Here is a 20534-nt window from a genome sequence, read left to right on the forward strand (position 1 = left end):
CTGTGTACTTGTTCAGTACCGCTACAATGAGAATCCTGTGGAGGCGGGCAAGTCTGCCATTGTGACCCTGGGTAATGGCCGGGGAATGAGGGGTTTGAATCCGGTGTGGAGCCTGAGCAACGGCTACCACTACACATCCAAGGAGGGCAGCAGGCAGGCATGCACGCCCGCCCGCCCCGAGGTAGTGACCAAAAATAACAATACAGGAGGAGGACTTTCGAGGCCCTGCTGTGTATTTGAAATGAATGTACTTTAAATCCTTTAACGAGAACCAGTTATGGCGGGCAAAGATGACACCACATTAGTGTTGGGCGAACATCTAGATGTTCGGGTTCGGGCCGAACAGGCCGAACATGGCCGCGATGTTCGGGTGTTCGACCCGAACTCCGAACATAATGGAAGTCAATGGGGACCCGAACTTTTGTGGTTTGTAAAGCCTCCTTACATGCTACATACCCCAAATGTACAGGGTATGTGCACCTTGGGAGTGGGTACAAGAGGAAAAAAAAAATTAGCAAAAAGAGCTTATAGTTTTTGAGAAAATCGATTTTAAAGTTTCAAAGGGAAAACGGTCTTTTAAATGCGGGAAATGTCTGTTTTCTTTGCACAGGTAACATGTTTTTTGTCGGCATGCAGTCATAAATGTAATACATATAAGAGGTTCCAGGAAAAGGGACCGGTAACGCTAACCCAGCAGCAGCACACGTGATGGAACAGGAGGAGGCGCAGGAGGAGAAGGCCACGCTTTGTGAGACACAACAACCCAGGCCTTGCATGAGGGCAAGAAGCGTGCGGATAGCATGCTTTGTACCGCCATGCAGTCATAAATGTAATAAAGGATAAGAGGTTCCATAAACAGGGACCGGCAACGCTAACCCAGCAGCAGCAGCAGCAGCAGACGTGATGGAACAGGAGGAGGCGCAGGAGAAGAAGGCCACGCTTTGTGAGACACAACAACCCAGGCCTTGCATGAGGGCAAGAAGCGTGCGGATAGCATGCTTTGTACCGCCATGCAGTCATAAATGTAATAAAGATAAGTGGTTCAATAAACAGGGACCACGCGGCAACGCTAACCCAGCAGCAGCAGACGTGATGGAACAGGAGCAGGCGCAGGAGGAGAAGGCCACGGTTTTTGAGACACAACAACCCAGGCCTTGCATGAGGACAAAAAGCGTGCGGATATACCAGCAATGCTTTTTGCCGCCATGCAGTCATAAATGTAATACAGATGAGAGGTTCAATAAACAGGGACCGGAAACGCTACACCATCCCAGATGTTCATTGGTCATGTTACTTGGTTGGGGTCCTGGAGTGTTGCGTAGTCGTTTCCAATCCAGGATTGATTCATTTTAATTTGAGTCAGACGGTCTGCATTTTCTGTAGAGAGGCGGATACGCCGATCTGTGACGATGCCTCCGGCAGCACTGAAACAGCGTTCCGACATAACGCTGGCTGCCGGGCAAGCCAGCACCTCTATTGCGTACATTGCCAGTTCGTGCCAGGTGTCTAGCTTCGATACCCAATAGTTGAAGGGTGCAGATGGATTGTTCGACACAGCCAAGTCATCTGACATGTAGTCCTTGACCATCTTCTCCAGGCGATCGGTGTTGGAGGTGAATCTGCACGCTTGCTGTTCAGTGGGCTGCTGCTGCATGGGTGTCAGAAAATTTTCCCACTCCAAGGACACTGCCGATACCATTCCCTTTTGGGTACTAGCTGCGGCTTGCGTTGTTTGCTGCCCTCCTGGTCGTCTTGGGTTTGCGGAAGTCAGTCTGTCTGCGTACAACTGGCTAGAGGAGGGGGAGGATGTCAATCTCCTCTCTAAAGTCTCCACAAGGGCCTGCTGGTATTCTTCCATTTTGACCTGTCTGACTCTTTCTTCAAGCAGTTTTGGAACATTGTGTTTGTACCGTGGATCCAGAAGGGTATAAACCCAGTAATTGGTGTTGTCCAGAATGCGCACAATGCGTGGGTCACGTTCAATGCAGTCTAGCATGAATTGAGCCATGTGTGCCAGAGTCCTACCAGAATCCTCATCATCCTCTTGTGAGCGTTGTGATAGTTGTTGTGATGCATCATAGTCGTCACCTTCCTCCTGGTCTGCTTCTGCTGACCATTCGCGTTGAATTGTGGAAGTCCAACGTGCACCGCTCTGGCCCTCGTCAGTGGTGGCATAAAATTCCTGCTCCAACTCCAGCTGTTCCTCCTCCTCTTCTTCGTCATAGCTGCTGGGGCCAGCGTTCCCTGAGGCGGATGGCGAGCGGTGTACTACTATTCCCAGCAGACACAGAACAGTAAACAGAATGCTATATAGTGTGGCTGAGCGAGCGGTGTACCACTATTCCCAGCAGACACAGAACAGTGAACAGAATGCTATATAGTGTGGCTGAGCGAGCGGTGTACCACTATTCCCAGCAGACACAGAACAGTGAACAGAATGCTATATAATGTGGCTGAGCGAGGTACACAGAGTGGCAGTAAACAGAATGCTATATAGTGTGGCTGAGCGAGCGGTGTACTACTATTCCCAGCAGACACAGAACAGTAAACAGAATGCTATATAGTGTGGCTGAGCGAGCGGTGTACCACTATTCCCAGCAGACACAGAACAGTGAACAGAATGCTATATAGTGTGGCTGAGCGAGCGGTGTACCACTATTCCCAGCAGACACAGAACAGTGAACAGAATGCTATATAATGTGGCTGAGCGAGGTACACAGAGTGGCAGTAAACAGAATGCTATATAGTGTGGCTGAGCGAGCGGTGTACCACTATTCCCAGCAGACACAGAACAGTGAACAGAATGCTATATAGTGTGGCTGAGCGAGCGGTGTACCACTATTCCCAGCAGACACAGAACAGTAAACAGAATGCTATATAGTGTGGCTAAACGAGCGGTGTACCACTATTCCCAGCAGACACAGAACAGTGAACAGAATGCTATATAGTGTGGCTGAGCGAGCGGTGTACCACTATTCCCAGCAGACACAGAACAGTAAACAGAATGCTATATAGTGTGGCTGAGCGAGGTACACAGTGGCAGTAAACAGAATGCTATATAGTGTGGCTGAGCGAGCGGTGTACTACTGTTCCCAGCAGCGACACACAATGACTGGGGGGGACCCTGGCTAGCGTGGCTGGAGAGCGAACTACCCTGCCTGCCTACCCAAAGCTAAACCCACAGAGAAATGGCGGAGATATGACGTGGTTTGGGTATTTATTTACCCGAACCACGTGACCGTTCGGCCAATCAGAGCGCGTTCGGGCCCGAACCACGTGACCCGTTCGGCCAATCACAGCGCTAGCCGAACGTTCGGGGAACGTTCGGCCATGCGCTCTTAGTTCGGCCATGTGGCCGAACGGTTTGGCCGAGCACCGTCAGGTGTTCGGCCGAACTCGAACATCACCCGAACAGGGTGATGTTCTGCAGAACCCGAACAGTGGCGAACACTGTTCGCCCAACACTACACCACATTCCTTTCACGAGAATCATATGGAGGCGGGCAAGTCTGTCATTTGTGACCCCGGGTAATGGCCGGGGAATGAGGGATGGAATCCGGTGTGGAGCCTGAGAAACGGCTACCACTACACATCCAAGGAGGGCAGCAGGTAGGCATGCACGCCCGCCCCGAGGTAGTGACCAAAAATAACAATACAGGAGGCGGACTTTCGAGGCCCTGCTGTGTATTTGAAATGAATGTACTTTAAATCCTTTAACGAGAACCAGTTATGGCGGGCAAAGATGACACCACATTCTTTTCACGAGAATCATATGGAGGCGGGCAAGTCTGTCATTTGTGACCCCGGGTAATGGCCGGGGAATGAGGGATGGAATCCGGTGTGGAGCCTGAGAAACGGCTACCACTACACATCCAAGGAGGGCAGCAGGTAGGCATGCACGCCCGCCCCGAGGTAGTGACCAAAAATAACAATACAGGAGGCGGACTTTCGAGGCCCTGCTGTGTATTTGAAATGAATTAACTTTAAATCCTTTAACGGGAATCCGTTATGGAGGGCAAGTCTGCCATTGTCACCGCGGGGAATGAAGGTTGGATTGCGGCCCGAAGTGGGAGCCTGCTGAGACCCATGCTGTAGCTGCCCTGACCATGCTTTGCAGACCAGGCATCTGTGGTCAGATGGACCCTTGAGCCAGCGGAAGACAAACCAAGTCGAAAGCATTTGCCAAGAATGTTTTACGGAGGGCAAGTTTTTTTGCCCTTTTTTTTAATTTTTTTGAAAATGATAGTTGGTTGTATTTTTAAATTGTTTGAAAGTTTAGATGGTTGTATTTTTAAATTGTTTGAAAGTTTAGATGGTTGTATTTTTAAATTGTTTGAAAGTTTAGATGGTTGTATTTTTAAATTGTTTAAAAGTGTATCCATTCTTCCTCCCCCCAGCCACGAACAATACCATGGGAACGTGGAGCAGCAGAAGCCCCCTGTGACGGCTGCCACGGTTGTTCTCCGCTGCTTGTCTTTTGAGGGGTGCTTCTTTTCCTCAGGTGTTCTTGCCATAGCTGTTTGTGCCTTCTCTCCAGGTGCCTTCGTAAAGCACTTGTCCCTACGTGAGAGTTGGCCTTTCCACGGCTCAATTTTTGCTGGCAGAGACAACAGATGGCTTTGCTCCGATCTGAGACACACACGTGAAAAAATTTCCAAACCGCTGAGCCCCCCTGGGGTGATGGCGCTACGGTGGCATCAGCAGCAGCTGACGTTGAAGGGCATGTGTGCTCCCTGGCCATAGCTGGCGATACATGGCACCGGACACTGCCCCCAGCTGTTTCTGAGGACGAGCTCCCTCTGCTTCTATCATGGAGTCGTCTCCTCCTACTCCTCTCTGACTCCTCCTCTGAACTGTCCCCCTGGTCATCTCCTCTACCGGGAACATATGTGGTATCCGTATAATCGTCATCATAATCCTCCTGGCCAGCTGCGCTTTCCTCAGACACCTCCTCAAGTGCACCAACTTCAGGTGGTCCACCATCATCCCCATCCACACATGTTACGTCCATACTATTGCCACCTAACTCAGACGTAGGAGGTGGTGTACCTGCGCCTTCTTGTTGTTGTTGCAGTAGTGGCTGGGAATCAGTGATTTCACCACCACCACCAAATAACTCCTGCGAAGTGTCAAATGCAGCGGATGTGGTGCTTGTTGTAGCGCTGGTGGCTGCGGGAGATGAGGTGTTCTGTGTTAAATACTCAATCACCTCCTCACGATTTTGGGAAGTGATGGCACGTGCCTTCTTCTGAGCACTGTATTTTGGGGCAGGTCCGCATGAAATCACAGCAACACCACCTCGCACAGCCACAGACCTGCCGGTGCCTGGTGGCCTTCCTCTGGGTCTGCCTCTACCTCTTCCTCTACCTGGTTTGTCCATTTTGTCCATCTCGGGGGTATGCTAGCTATATGCAGTGAGGTGGGTTCTCACTCAACACAACAGGTAGTTAGATGCAGTGAGGTGGCCAGGTGGGTTCACACTCAACACAACAGGTAGTTAGATGCAGTGAGCTGGGTTCACTCAACAGTAAAGGTACTTAAGATGCAGTGAGGTGGGTTCTCACTCAACACAACAGGTAGTTAGATGCAGTGAGGTGGCCAGGTGGGTTCACACTCAACACAACAGGTAGTTAGATGCAGTGAGCTGGGTTCACTCAACAGTAAAGGTACTTAAGATGCAGTGAGGTGGGTTCTCACTCAACACAACAGGTAGTTAGATGCAGTGAGGTGGCCAGGTGGGTTCACACTCAACACAATAGGTAATTAGATGCAGTGAGCTGGGTTCACTCAACACAAGGCTAGGTATATGCAGTGATGAGGTGGGTTAAGTAAACACAACAGGTACTGGGTAGTTAGATGCAGTGAGCTGGGTTCACTCAACAGTAAAGGTACTTAAGATGCAGTGAGGTGGGTTCTCACTCAACACAACAGGTAGTTAGATGCAGTGAGGTGGCCAGGTGGGTTCACACTCAACACAACAGGTAGTTAGATGCAGTGAGCTGGGTTCACTCAACAGTAAAGGTACTTAAGATGCAGTGAGGTGGGTTCTCACTCAACACAACAGGTAGTTAGATGCAGTGAGGTGGCCAGGTGGGTTCACACTCAACACAACAGGTAGTTAGATGCAGTGAGCTGGGTTCACTCAACACAACGCTAGGTATATGCAGTTATGATGTGGGTTAAGTAAACACAACAGGTACTGGGTAGTTAGATGCAGTGAGCTGGGTTCACTCAACACAAAGCTAGGTATATGCAGTGATGAGGTGGGTTAAGTAAACACAACAGGTACTGGGGTATATGCAGTACTGGGTAGTACAATGTGCAGCTCCCTGTCACACACACAGGCAGTCAGTCACTGAATGTGCTGGGCTGCTGGCAGTGGCACACACACTATCAATTAGCAAGGCTGTGCATGCAACAAAAGTGTCAGAAAAAAAAAATGTACAGGTTGAGCTCTGAAAAGAGCTGTGGCTGGGTGCTTTAAAAGCAATATTAATCAGTCAGGAACAAGCAAAGCAGCCTAGAACCTAACTAATCTGTCCCTAAGAGAAAAAGTCTGCAGCAGCTGTCCCTTTCCTCTCTCTAGCAGGCACACGAGTGACTGTAATGGCCGCCGGAGGCTGCCTTATATAAGGGGGGGTGGGGCTCCAGGGCTTACTGTAGCCTGAATGGCTACAATGTGCCTGCTGACTGTGATGCAGAGGGTCAACGTTGACCCTCATAGTGCATTATGGGGCAAATCGAACTTCCGGAAAAGTTCGCCTGGCGCAGGCGAACGCGAACCCCCAATGTTCGCCTGGAACCGTTCGCCGGCGAACCGTTCGGTACACCTCTATTTATATAGCACTGACATCTTCTGCAGCACATTACAGAGTACATAGTCATGTCACTGACTGTCCTCAGAGGAGCTCACAATCTAATCCTACCATAGTCATAGTCTAATGTCCTACCAAATTATTATTATGTATTTATATAGCACTGACATCTTCTGCAGCACTTTACAGAGTACATAGTCATGTCACTGACTGTCCTCATAGGAGCTCACACTCTAATCCTACCATAGTCATAGTCTAATGTCCTACCATATTAATATTATGTATTTATTTAGCACTGACATCTCCTACAGCACTGTACAGAGTACATAGTCATGCCACTGACTGTCCTCAGAGGAGCTCACAATCTAATCCTACCATAGTCATAGTTTAATATCCTACCATATTATTATTATTATTATTATTATTATGTATTTATATAGCAATGACATCTTCTGCAGCACTTTACAGGGTACATAGTCATGCCACTGACCGTCCTCAGAGGAGCTCACAATCTAATCCTACCATAGTCATAGTCTAATGTCCTACCATATTATTATTATGTATTTATATAGCACTGACATCTTCTGCAACGCATTACAGAGTACATAGTCATGTCACTGACTGTCCTCAGAGGAGCTCACAATCTAATCTTACCATAGTCATAGCCTAGTGTCCTACCATATTAATATTATGTATTTATTTAGCACTGACATCTCCTACAGCACTGTACAGAGTACATAGTCATGCCACTGACTGTCCTCAGAGGAGCTCACAATCTAATCCTACCATAGTCATAGTTTAATATCCTGCAATTATTATTATTATTATTATTATTATTATTATTATTATTATGTATTTATATAGCAATGACATCTTCTGCAGCACTTTACAGGGTACATAGTCATGCCACTGACCATCCTCAGAGGAGCTCACAATCTAATCCTACCATAGTCATAGTCTAATGTCCTACCATATTATTATTATGTATTTATATAGCACTGAAATCTTCTGCAGCACATTACAGAGTACATAGTCATGTCACTGTCCTCAGAGGAGCTCACACTCTAATCCTATGGTCAGCTGCTCCCACTTAACAGCCATGCTTTTGGTGTATATGCAGAGCTTCTGTTTGGGTTCAAGGTGCGTTTGTAGTTCCTGGGGGGGCTCAGCGCATCTCTGATTGGAGGCCATTCAGAGGCGGCCTGGTGTTGCGCTGATCCACCTTTTGCGCAATTTTCGATTTTTCAATTTTACTTGGTAGCGCACCCAGGCTATGCATATACATAGGTTAGGATTTAGTTAGTGTTAGGCCCCTCCCATGGAGGATTGACTTCTTCGCAGTGGGAGGGACGAGTACTTAATAGGTTGCATGCAAGCTCTTACAGGAAACCAACATCCTCCAGTGGTAGACAGGTCATGTGTATGCTCGGTGTGTATTCGACCCCACAAGTGGGGCTTGCACTCTTTTGCAGGTAGGCACTAGTCTGTTTTTAAGTAGCGCTGCTTATTTCCTTGCTATGTACTAATTTAATTCGTTTTTGGTCAGCTGCTCCCACTTAACAGCCATGCTTTTGGTGTATATGCAGAGCTTCTGTTTGGGTTCAAGGTGCGTTTGTAGTTCCTGGGGGGGCTCAGCGCATCTCTGATTGGAGGCCAGTTGGAGGCGGCCTGGTGTTGCGCTGATCCACCTTTTGCGCAATTTAAGTAGAGGGGAAAGCCTTAGGATAGCATGGGGCCTTCCCATTCCTTCGTCCAGCCCATCATTCCAGCACTGTCCTCCAGTGCAACTATTTGGCTGAAGATTCCGGGAGGTCCGGAGGATGAATTTAAGGTTTGGAAACCCAGCTACCGGTAAGAAAAGGAGATAAAACAGGAACAGGAGAGGAGACAATGCAAGTTGGGAGGCAAATTTTTGGCGCTCTGAGATGGAGATATACTGCTCCGACACTGTCTCATATTAACCTGAAACGCGTTGTCTCTTTTATTGGTGTCTAACAATAAATATCTTAACCTCTTATCACAAGGTGGGACTGTTCCTATTGCTTAGCTCCACTCACTACATGCTGTATCACAATTGGAACGACTCCTGCCATCTTGCACAGTATTTAGTCGAAGAGCGTCTCAGAACTACTCATTAGTATTTCTAAGATCAAGAGCATCCTGCATGCCCAGTAGGAATTGGCTCGTCCTCAAGTCTACTCGCAATGTGAGTACTTCTGATGATTTCATTGCTCATTGACCAGATAGCTACAGCGGAAAACAGTGCTGAAATAATGGGCTGGATGGAGGCATGGGAAGGCTGCATGCTATCCAGAGGCCTCTCTCTACGTAGGTAAGTATCAAACCTCAAGTGAGTTTTCTCCCTACTCTTTTGCTTTGAAAGTAAGAGTTTGTACTGTGTCTGTGTTGTCCATTTCCTCTCTCCTTTTTGGCCGCAGTGGATATCTCTTGCTGTTATTATTATTCTTATTCTTCTTATTATTATTGTCTTTTCTTAGGGAGTAAAGAAAGCTGAGAAGATGGCCTCTGTGAGATACCAAAAAATCCCTGACGCTGAAACTGAAAGTCCAATTACAATTTCTTTAGAGAAAAATGAAGAACACAAAGCGAATGAAGCGATGAGCCAATTAGTGATAACAAAGGAAGATGATAACGCGTCCTGTGTTGAAGCGATCATGATTGGTGAAGAAGATGACATAGTGGAAGATGAAATAAAGAAGAGTTTAGAGACAGGTGACCTGGGTAAAGCTCTTGAAGCAATTAGTAGATCAATAAGAGAAATAGAAAATACCCCGCTCCACATTGCGGTCACGGGAGAAGCAGGAGCAGGGAAGTCCACGTTTATCAATGTCATCCGAGGTCTGGAAGATGATGAAGAAGAAGGGGCTGCTAAGACCGGTGTGGTAGAGTGCACAACAGAACCAACGCCTTATCCTCACCCCGTTTATAAAAACGTGATATTTTGGGACCTGCCAGGAGTTGGCACTTCCAATTTCAAGGCAAATGAGTATCTGGAAATAGTCAACTTCAAAAGTTATGATTTTTTCATCATTATGGCATCCGAACGTTTCCGTCTCAACAACGCTAAATTGGCTGAGGAGATCCAAATGATGGGGAAAAAATTCTATTTTGTGAGGACAAAAGTTGACTCTGAATTATTGGCAAGTAAAAAACGTAAGAAGAGTACATTCAACGAAGAGAAAGTACTTCAGGAAATAAGGGATGACTGCATTCAAAGTCTTTGCAAAGTAGGGATTCAAGAACCTCGAGTGTTTCTCCTGTCCTGCCTGGAACTGGACAAGTATGACTTCGGTCTCATGCAGGAAATTCTAGAGAGTGAACTTCCGAGTAATAAGAGACACGTCTTCCTGATCTCTCTACCCAACGTAATCATACCAATAGTGCAAAAAAAGAGAGACATGCTGAAGAAGCTTACATGGAAGTTTGCCCTGCTGTCATGTGGCATTGCTATATTTGAAGATTCAGATAAATCTCTTAAGTGTGATATCACTATCCTGGTGACAGCAGTGATGCTTTACCAGAAGGCCTTTGGTTTGGATCAAGATTCCCTTGAGAAATTGGCCAGACAGTTTGACAAAAATGTGGACGATCTGAAACTAGTGATCAGATCCCCTTTGGCTCTGCAGAAAATCAATGCTGGGCTTATTAAATCCCATCTATCCAGAAGTGGGGTAGAGACACTAATGAAAGTTGAGTATGTTTTAGGCCTAATACCACTGATTGGTGCCTTACCTGCTGGTGGACTCTCCTTTGCCTCCACCTATAAGATGCTCAATGGTGTCCTAAAAGACTTTGCAGAAGATGCTGAGAGTGTTCTTAACAAGGCTATGGAGAGTTCTGATTAGAAATACTGTAATCAAATGGATTGTGACTATTACTTTGGGTTACAAGTCAGAGCTTCTATTCCAAATGAAAACATTAACTTTAAAAGTAGTCATGTCTAGAAGAACTAATGGACAAGCATGTGAGTTGTTTGATCAGCTGATAGATTTGCAAAGCTCTGATTTGCTGTGATCACATGCTGATTTAGCACATGGTCATGACTAGAAAATCAGAGACTTAGATATCTATCACCTGACCAAACTGACCACATTTCTTCATGAGTTCTCCTAGACACAACCATCACTAATCAGAGACTTACATATCTATCACCGGACCACACTGATCACATGCTTCTCCATGACTTCTCCTAGACATGACCATCACTAATAAGAAACTTACATATCTGTCACCTGACCACACTGATCACATGCTTCTCCATTACTTCTCCTAGACACAACCATCACTAATCAGAGACTTACATATCTATCACCTGACAAGACTGATTGCATGCTTCTCCATGACTTCTCCTAGACATGACCATGACTAATCAGAGACTTACATATCTATCACCTGACCAGACTGATCACATGCTTCACCATGACTTCTCCTAAACACTACCATCACTAATCAGAGACTTACATATCTATCACCTGACCAGACTGATCACATGCTTCACCATGACTTCTCCTAGACACTACCATCACTAATCAGAGATGTCTATCACCTGACCAGACTGATCACATGCTTCTCCATGACTTTGCCTAGACACACCATCACTAATCAGAGACTTACATATCTATCATCTGACCAGACTGATCACATGCCTCTCCATGACTTCTAGACACAACCATCACTATTCAGAGACTTACATATCTATCATCTGACCAGGCATGGTCGGAAAATTCCGCGGAGTTATAAATTCCGTGATTCCGGCCGGAATTAGGTTAATTCCGATTCCGGTAGTGAAATCGGAATTCCTATTCCTCTCAAACGGAATTCCGCGGAAATTTTTTAATTCCGATGGAATTTTCCGGAATGACATAAAAATCTCTCTTCCTCTTCCTCTTCCTCTTCCTCTTCCTCTTCCTCTTCCTCCTCCTCCTCCTCCTCTTCCTCCTCCTCCTCCTCCTCCTCCTCCTCCTCCTCCTCCTCCTCCTCCTCCTCCTCCTCCTCCTCCTCCTCCTCCTCCTCCTCCTCCTCTTCCTCCTCCTCCTCTTCCTCCTCCTCCTCTTCCTCCTCCTCTTCCTCCTCCTCTTCCTCCTCCTCCTCCTCCTCCTCCTCCTCCTCCTCCTCCTCCTCCTCCTCCTCCTCCTCCTCCTCCTCCTCCTCCTCCTCCTCCTCCTCCTCCTCCTCCTCCTCCTCCTCCTCCTCCTCCTCCTCCTCCTCCTCCTCCTCCTCCTCCTCCTCCTCCTCCTCCTCCTCCTCCTCCTCCTCCTCCTCCTCCTCCTCCTCCTCCTCCTCCTCCTCCTCCTCCTCCTCCTCCTCCTCCTCCTCCTCCTCTTCCTCCTCCTCCTCCTCCTCCTCCTCCTCCTCCTCCTCCTCCTCCTCCTCCTCCTCCTCCTCCTCCTCCTCCTCCTCCTTCCTCTTCCTCCTCCTCCTCCTCCTCCTCCTCTTCCTCCTCCTCTCTCCTCCTCCTCCTCCTCCTCCTCCTCCTCCTCCTCCTCCTCCTCCTCCTCCTCCTCCTCCTCCTCCTCCTCCTCCTCCTCCTCCTCCTCCTCCTCCTCCTCCTCCTCCTCCTCCTCCTCCTCCTCCTCCTCCTCCTCCTCCTCCTCCTCCTCTCCTCCTCCTCCTCCTCCTCCCTCCTCCTCCTCCTCCTCCTCCTCCTCCTCCTCCTCCTCCTCCTCCTCCTCCTCAGTAGGGAATTGCAGATTTTCAAAACAGCTTATATACCATAGCTGGGATTTGAACCCAGAACCTAGTGTGTAGTAGGTATCTGTCTTACCCTCTAGACCATGACCCACACTACATGCTAAAGCTGCCGGTAGCATAAACCATACTTCCATTATGATCAATTCGATAGAAAAAGTAGCATGATTAAGGATTTGTACTTTTTGAAAAGCATGCTTATTTATATACCATAGCTGGGATTTGAACCCAGAACCTAGTGTGTAGTAGCTATCTGTCTTACCCTCTAGACCATGACCCACACTACATGCTAAAGCTGCCGGTAGCATAAAAACCATACTTCCATTATGATCAATTCGATAGAAAAAGTAGCATGATTAAGGATTTGTACTTTTTGAAAAGCATGCTTATTTATATACCATAGCTGGGATTTGAACCCAGAACCTAGTGTGTAGTAGGTATCTGTCTTACCCTCTAGACCATGACCCACACTACATGCTAAAGCTGCCGGTAGCATAAACCATACTTCCATTATGATCAATTCGATAGAAAAAGTAGCATGATTAAGGATTTGTACTTTTTGAAAAGCATGCTTATTTATATACCATAGCTGGGATTTGAACCCAGAACCTAGTGTGTAGTAGCTATCTGTCTTACCCTCTAGACCATGACCCACACTACATGCTAAAGCTGCGGTAGCATAAACCATACTTCCATTATGATCAATTCGATAGAAAAAGTAGCATGATTAAGGATTTGTACTTTTGAAAAGCATGCTTATTTATATACCATAGCTGGGATTTGAACCCAGAACCTAGTGTGTAGTAGCTATCTGTCTTACCCTCTAGACCATGACCCACACTACATGCTAAAGCTGCCGGTAGCATAAACCATACTTCCATTATGATCAATTCGATAGAAAAAGTAGCATGATTAAGGATTTGTACTTTTTGAAAAGCATGCTTATTTATATACCATAGCTGGATTTGAACCCAGAACCTAGTGTGTAGTAGGTATCTGTCTTACCCTCTAGACCATGACCCACACTACATGCTAAAGCTGCCGGTAGCATAAACCATACTTCCATTATGATCAATTCGATAGAAAAAGTAGCATGATTAAGGATTTGTACTTTTTGAAAAGCATGCTTATTTATATACCATAGCTGGGATTTGAACCCAGAACCTAGTGTGTAGTAGCTATCTGTCTTACCCTCTAGACCATGACCCACACTACATGCTAAAGCTGCCGGTAGCATAAACCATACTTCCATTATGATCAATTCGATAGAAAAAGTAGCATGATTAAGGATTTGTACTTTTTGAAAAGCATGCTTATTTATATACCATAGCTGGGATTTGAACCCAGAACCTAGTGTGTAGTAGCTATCTGTCTTACCCTCTAGACCATGACCCACACTACATGCTAAAGCTGCCGGTAGCATAAACCATACTTCCATTATGATCAATTCGATAGAAAAAGTAGCATGATTAAGGATTTGTACTTTTTGAAAAGCATGCTTATTTATATACCATAGCTGGGATTTGAACCCAGAACCTAGTGTGTAGTAGGTATCTGTCTTACCCCTCTAGACCATGACCCACACTACATGCTAAAGCTGCCGGTAGCATAAACCATACTTCCATTATGATCAATTCGATAGAAAAAGTAGCATGATTAAGGATTTGTACTTTTTGAAAAGCATGCTTATTTATATACCATAGCTGGGATTTGAACCCAGAACCTAGTGTGTAGTAGGTATCTGTCTTACCCTCTAGACCATGACCCACACTACATGCTAAAGCTGCCGGTAGCATAAACCATACTTCCATTATGATCAATTCGATAGAAAAAAGTAGCATGATTAAGGATTTGTACTTTTTGAAAAGCATGCTTATTTATATACCATAGCTGGGATTTGAACCCAGAACCTAGTGTGTAGTAGGTATCTGTCTTACCCTCTAGACCATGACCCACACTACATGCTAAAGCTGCCGGTAGCATAAACCATACTTCCATTATGATCAATTCGATAGAAAAAGTAGCATGATTAAGGATTTGTACTTTTTGAAAAGCATGCTTATTTATATACCATAGCTGGGATTTGAACCCAGAACCTAGTGTGTAGTAGGTATCTGTCTTACCCTCTAGACCATGACCCACACTACATGCTAAAGCTGCCGGTAGCATAAACCATACTTCCATTATGATCAATTCGATAGAAAAAGTAGCATGATTAAGGATTTGTACTTTTTGAAAAGCATGCTTATTTATATACCATAGCTGGGATTTGAACCCAGAACCTAGTGTGTAGTAGGTATCTGTCTTACCCTCTAGACCATGACCCACACTACATGCTAAAGCTGCCGGTAGCATAAACCATACTTCCATTATGATCAATTCGATAGAAAAAGTAGCATGATTAAGGATTTGTACTTTTTGAAAAGCATGCTTATTTATATACCATAGCTGGGATTTGAACCCAGAACCTAGTGTGTAGTAGCTATCTGTCTTACCCTCTAGACCATGACCCACACTACATGCTAAAGCTGCCGGTAGCATAAACCATACTTCCATTATGATCAATTCGATAGAAAAAGTAGCATGATTAAGGATTTGTACTTTTTGAAAAGCATGCTTATTTATATACCATAGCTGGGATTTGAACCCAGAACCTAGTGTGTAGTAGCTATCTGTCTTACCCTCTAGACCATGACCCACACTACATGCTAAAGCTGCCGGTAGCATAAACCATACTTCCATTATGATCAATTCGATAGAAAAAGTAGCATGATTAAGGATTTGTACTTTTTGAAAAGCATGCTTATTTATATACCATAGCTGGGATTTGAACCCAGAACCTAGTGTGTAGTAGCTATCTGTCTTACCCTCTAGACCATGACCCACACTACATGCTAAAGCTGCCGGTAGCATAAACCATACTTCCATTATGATCAATTCGATAGAAAAAGTAGCATGATTAAGGATTTGTACTTTTTGAAAAGCATGCTTATTTATATACCATAGCTGGGATTTGAACCCAGAACCTAGTGTGTAGTAGCTATCTGTCTTACCCTCTAGACCAGGGGTCCCCAAACATTTTGGGTTGAGGGCCGGGTCAACATACTTCAGACCGCTGGTGGGCCGGAGTAAACATAAAATGATGTAGAAGTCTTTGCGGACCAGACAGTGAAGCATACCCAGGTGACAATCTGCAAGCCAATTGGACAGCAGTGTCACCTGATGTGGAATTTGATTGGAAACCAGCAAAATTTCTGCTTTCTGGCTTCCATGTGGATGGGGGGTGCTGCACTGCTATTCCATATGTGGACCACCAATATTTAAAGATGTAGCTGACTGCATTTATAAGCAATACATTTTCTGTGTGGGGGGCCGGTAAGAAAGCCTTAGGGGGCCACATTCGGCCCGCGGGCCTTAGTTTGAGGACCACTGCTCTAGACCATCAACCACACTCAGGGCCAGGCTTTAGCATGTAGTGTGGTCAGAGGTGGGACAAGGTCCTTCAGCACCCAAGGCTGAGACAGCAAAGTGCGCCCCCCCATCCCTCCCACCCCAGCTGTCACACACTGATTGCTATTACACTAAGAGGTGCCCCAGGCCCCCCCCCCCCCCCACCCCCAACACCTTAATCTCTACTTATCTGGCTTGCTGTCGCTGCCATGTATCACCTTTTCTTATTTCTTTCTGCTTCAAACACAATTGGGAATGACAGCTGAATGAATTGTGCACCCCCTCCTACACTGCGCCCTGAGGTTGCAGCCTCTCCAGCCTCAGCCTTACTAGTGGGTAAGACAGATACCTACTTCCATGCAGTGTGGTTCATGGTCTAGAGGGTAAGACAGATACCTACTACACACTAGGTCCTGGGTTCAAATCCCAGCTATGGTATATAAGCATGCTTTTCAAAAAGTACAAATCCTTAATCATGCTACTTTTTCTATCGAATTGATCATAATGGAAGTATGGTTTATGCTACCGGCAGCTTTAGCATGTAGTGTGGGTCATGGTCTAGAGGGTAAGACAGATACCTACTACACACTAGGTTCTGGGTTCAAATCCCAGCTATGGTATATAAGCTGTTTTGAAAATCTGCAATTCCCTACTGCATTGGATGGATGGATGGATGGATGGATGGATGGATGGATGGATGGATGGATGGATGGAGGAGGAGGAGGAGGAGGAGGAGGAGGAGGAGGAGGAGGAGGAGGAAGGAAGGAGAGAGAGAGAGAGAGAGAGAGAGAGAGATTTTTCCGACGGAATTCCGTGTAAATCGGAATTCCGCGGAATTGACCCGGTATACCGTCGGAATGGAACGGTAACGGAATTTCTATATGTCGGAATGCGGAATTGTGCCGGAAACGGAAATCGGCTATTCCGACCATGCCTGCATCTGACCAGAGTTATCACATGCTTCACCATGACTTCTCCTAAACACGTCCATCACTGATCAGAGACTTACATATCTATCACCTGACCACACTGATCACATGCTTCTCCATGACTTCTCCTAGACATGACCATCACTAATCAGAGACTTACATATATATCACCTGACCACACTGATCACATGCTTCACCATGACTTCTCCTAGACACGACCATCACTAATCAGAGACTTACATATCTATCATCTGACCAGACTGATCACATGCTTCTCCATGAGTTCTCTTAGACGCGACCATCACTAATTAACATGTTAAAACTGGTTTTTGCTGCTCTAAGAAGCACTAACAATAAAAAACAGTTTAATTTTTTGTACATGATTACTGGGGCCTGCTTGGCCCTATAATATCACATAAATGTGGCTAAAAATAATGGAGGGAATGTTTCAGATTACAGTGTCTCCTCTGGGGCGGGGCTAAAAGAATCTTGCTAAAGTAGAATAATTATTGAAAAATAAAGTTTTCTGTGTGACCGGATGGGTTTAGTGTCCGTTCCCCTTTAAAACATCCCATGTCCCTCTTATTCAAGATGTATTGTGACTCATATACTTATTTCCACTAGATCAGGGGTGTCAAACTCAAATAGACAGGGGGCCGAAACTCAAAACTCCACATTTAGAACTATTTTGATACACTGGGCTGTATGATTATAGCAGCCTGAGGCTTGTGTGCGTCCCTCTTAAAGGACACCCGAAGCGAAAATAAACGAATGAAATAAACAATTGTATCTATCTTCTTTCTCCTAAAAATGACTTTTTAAGATATTCCACAGTTGTATTTCATGTTTAAATCTACTTTTTAAGTTTTAACTCTTTCATTGCTTTTACTCAATGACACATTCATTGAAGTATGCCAGAGCTAAAATCTATGAACTATTGACCCTCTTTATCTCTTTCCTGCTCTCAGAAGCCATTTTCTGCTAGGAAAGTGTTTTATAGTTGCAATTTCTTATCAGTGAGGGTCACACTGTAGTCACTTCCTGTCAAGACTGAGTCAGCCACTTACATACCTGATGTTTAACTCTTTCAGGCAGAGAAAGAAAAAAAGGAACACAGCCTAGTTATTTGTGCGCTAGGCACTGTACATACCCATGTCTAGCTCATCATGTCACATGTCACCTCGGGTATCCTTTAACCACTTCAGCCTACAGCTTCGAAAATCTTATGCATCCGAGCAATGTTCACCTCCCATTCATTCGCTAATAACTTTATCGCTACTTATCAAAATTAATTGATCTATATCTCGTTTTTTCCACCACTAATTAGGCTTTCTTTAGGTAGTACATTTTGCTAAGAGCCACTTTACTGTAAATACATTTTAACAGGAAGATTAAGATAGAAATTGAAAAAAATCATTATTTCTCAGTTTTTGGCCATTATAGTTTAAAATTAATACATGCTACAGTAATTAAAACCCATGCATTTTATGTGCCCATTTGTCCCGCTTATTACACCATTTAAATTACGTCCCTATCACAATTTATGGCGCCGATATTTTATTTAGAAATAAAGGTGCATTTTTTCAATTTGCGTCCATCACTATTTACAAGCTTATAATTTTAAAAAATGTAATAAGATACTCTCTTGACATGTATATTTAAAAAGTTCAGACCCTTAGGTAACTATTTATGTAGTTTTTTTTTTTTTTTAATTGTAATTTTTTTTATTTATTTTTTTTAATACAAAAATGTATTTGGGTAATTTTAGTTTGGGAGGTAAATAGCCAATTTTAGATGTAATGTAATGTATTTTTTTATTCAATACAGGTATGTGGGTGCAGTTTACTATTTGGCCACAAGATGGCCACATTCAAAAAATTCCTAGATGCGAACGATGTCGCATCTAGGAACTAAAAAGAAGAGAAGAAGTTTCCTGGGGGCAGAAATACCACGCTCTCTGATGAGAAAGCGTCGGTATTTCTGCCGGGGACTTAGATCGGTGAATGGGAATTATATTCCCATTCACTGATCGGGGGGGCAGCGGGTGGCAGCGGGAGCGCGCGCGAGTGCGCGCCCGATCGCGTGCACCACACGGCTGCAGCACCACTGCCTATCTGGACGGATATATGCGTCCAGATATGGCGAAGTGGTTAATGTCGGGGACCTGGAGCTAGTAGATAACATGTGAGGCTTTGCTCTGCTGCGCCAGCATTAGATCCAGAATAAATGGCTCTGTTAGTGTATTGTGAGCTGTGGCATGCACGACTGACAGATCCATCCCAGATCTAATGCTGGACTCCACCTATCAGCGCCCAGTCCACAGTGGTGAGAGGGACACACACAAGCTTTGGCTTCTATAATCATACAGCCCACTCACTGTGTAATACATCAGACTCACCATTTAGATGCAAGTGTCGGAAGTGAGCAGAGTGTAGGAAGGGGGCGGAGTCAGGTGTAATCTTTCGGCCTGCAGAAGAGGCAAGCGGCTAGTTATAGCAAGAGAGTAGGCGGAGCATGGGTAGGTGGGCAGAATGGAACACGAGTGTGGCCGCGGGCCAAATTCAGTGTTAATTACCGAATCACTGACGGGCTAATTTGTATGAGGCTGAGGGCCAGATTTGGCCCACGGGCCTGAGTTTAACACGTGCACTAGATCTTTAATTTCACAAAAATGAAACTTAACAAAGATAACAACCATTAGGGAAGTACTAATAATGTCTTCCCAGCACGTCTCTACTACGTCTCTATGTCTTTGGGTCCTACAGGAGAAAAGTGCTTTACAAATGTTTCTTTGTTGTTGTTGTAGTAAAGGCACATGCTATATGTTCCAACAAGAGCTAGGAATTCTGGGAAAATCTTTATCGCTGGAACGAGTGGTGCCTGACTCCAGGACTGCACTTTCCAATCATATAAATAACCCTCTAATGAGCAGAAAGGAGACGGGGTGCCTGGATACCCTAGGAGAAAAGACACAGGGACACCGAGGGCCCAGATAGCGTAGTATGTTTAGGTTACAGAAGGAAATTAGTAAGTGACAAACTGGCTACTCAGAAAGGTGGCTTGTAACTGGGGCAACCAACCACTAGAAGCAGGTGGAGACAATTAACCCGACTCCACTCGGTGTCCAGCCTGGACTGGATACAGTCGCTCTCTGGTGAAAAAGGAACTGGCTTTCACCATAATGTCCACCATCTGAGGCCAGGAAGAAGGAAGCATTAAAAAAAAAAGAACGCATGTGGCTAATAGACAAAAAGGGCGCACCCATAGGCTGCAATGCAAAATATCGGCTATTTGGAGCCCGGCAGGAAATTAGGGCGCCTGAGAAATAGCGGTCGCAGGGATCGTGTAAAAAAAAGATTTCATTTACAGAATAAGGTTAATTACAAATACCGTTTACAAAGTAGTTTTGACTTTCGGTTTAACTTCTTTTATTGTTCTTAAATTCAGGAGTGTAACAAGTAAATATTCGTTTACACTTATTTTATGGTTTTAAAATTTGTTTTCATACGTACAATGCTTCAATATCGCTTTCAAGCTTATTGTATTAGAAATATATCGCTTTTGGTATTAACCTTGTTTTCAGAATTATAATGTGTCAATTACAATTTTCAGATTTATTATCTTACTAATA

The 20534-nt window shown here is 45.1% G+C and overlaps 1 protein-coding gene across 3 annotated transcripts in view; it reads left to right on the forward strand.

The window, feature by feature from the left end:
* LOC137521999 (interferon-inducible GTPase 5-like) overlaps nucleotides 1–10987 on the forward strand; it is a 98065-nt gene extending 87078 nt beyond the window's left edge. For all 3 annotated transcript variants that reach the window (XM_068241998.1, XM_068241997.1, XM_068241999.1), the window contains exon 3: nucleotides 9314–10987. In XM_068241998.1, the coding sequence (XP_068098099.1) occupies nucleotides 9335–10681 (1347 nt within the window). In that variant the 5' untranslated portion in view covers nucleotides 9314–9334 and the 3' untranslated portion in view covers nucleotides 10682–10987. The remainder of the gene's footprint in view (nucleotides 1–9313) is intronic.
* Nucleotides 10988–20534: the final 9547 nt, after the last annotated feature.

Source organism: Hyperolius riggenbachi, chromosome 6, assembly GCF_040937935.1.
Source record: "Hyperolius riggenbachi isolate aHypRig1 chromosome 6, aHypRig1.pri, whole genome shotgun sequence".
NCBI lineage: Eukaryota > Metazoa > Chordata > Amphibia > Anura > Hyperoliidae > Hyperolius > Hyperolius riggenbachi.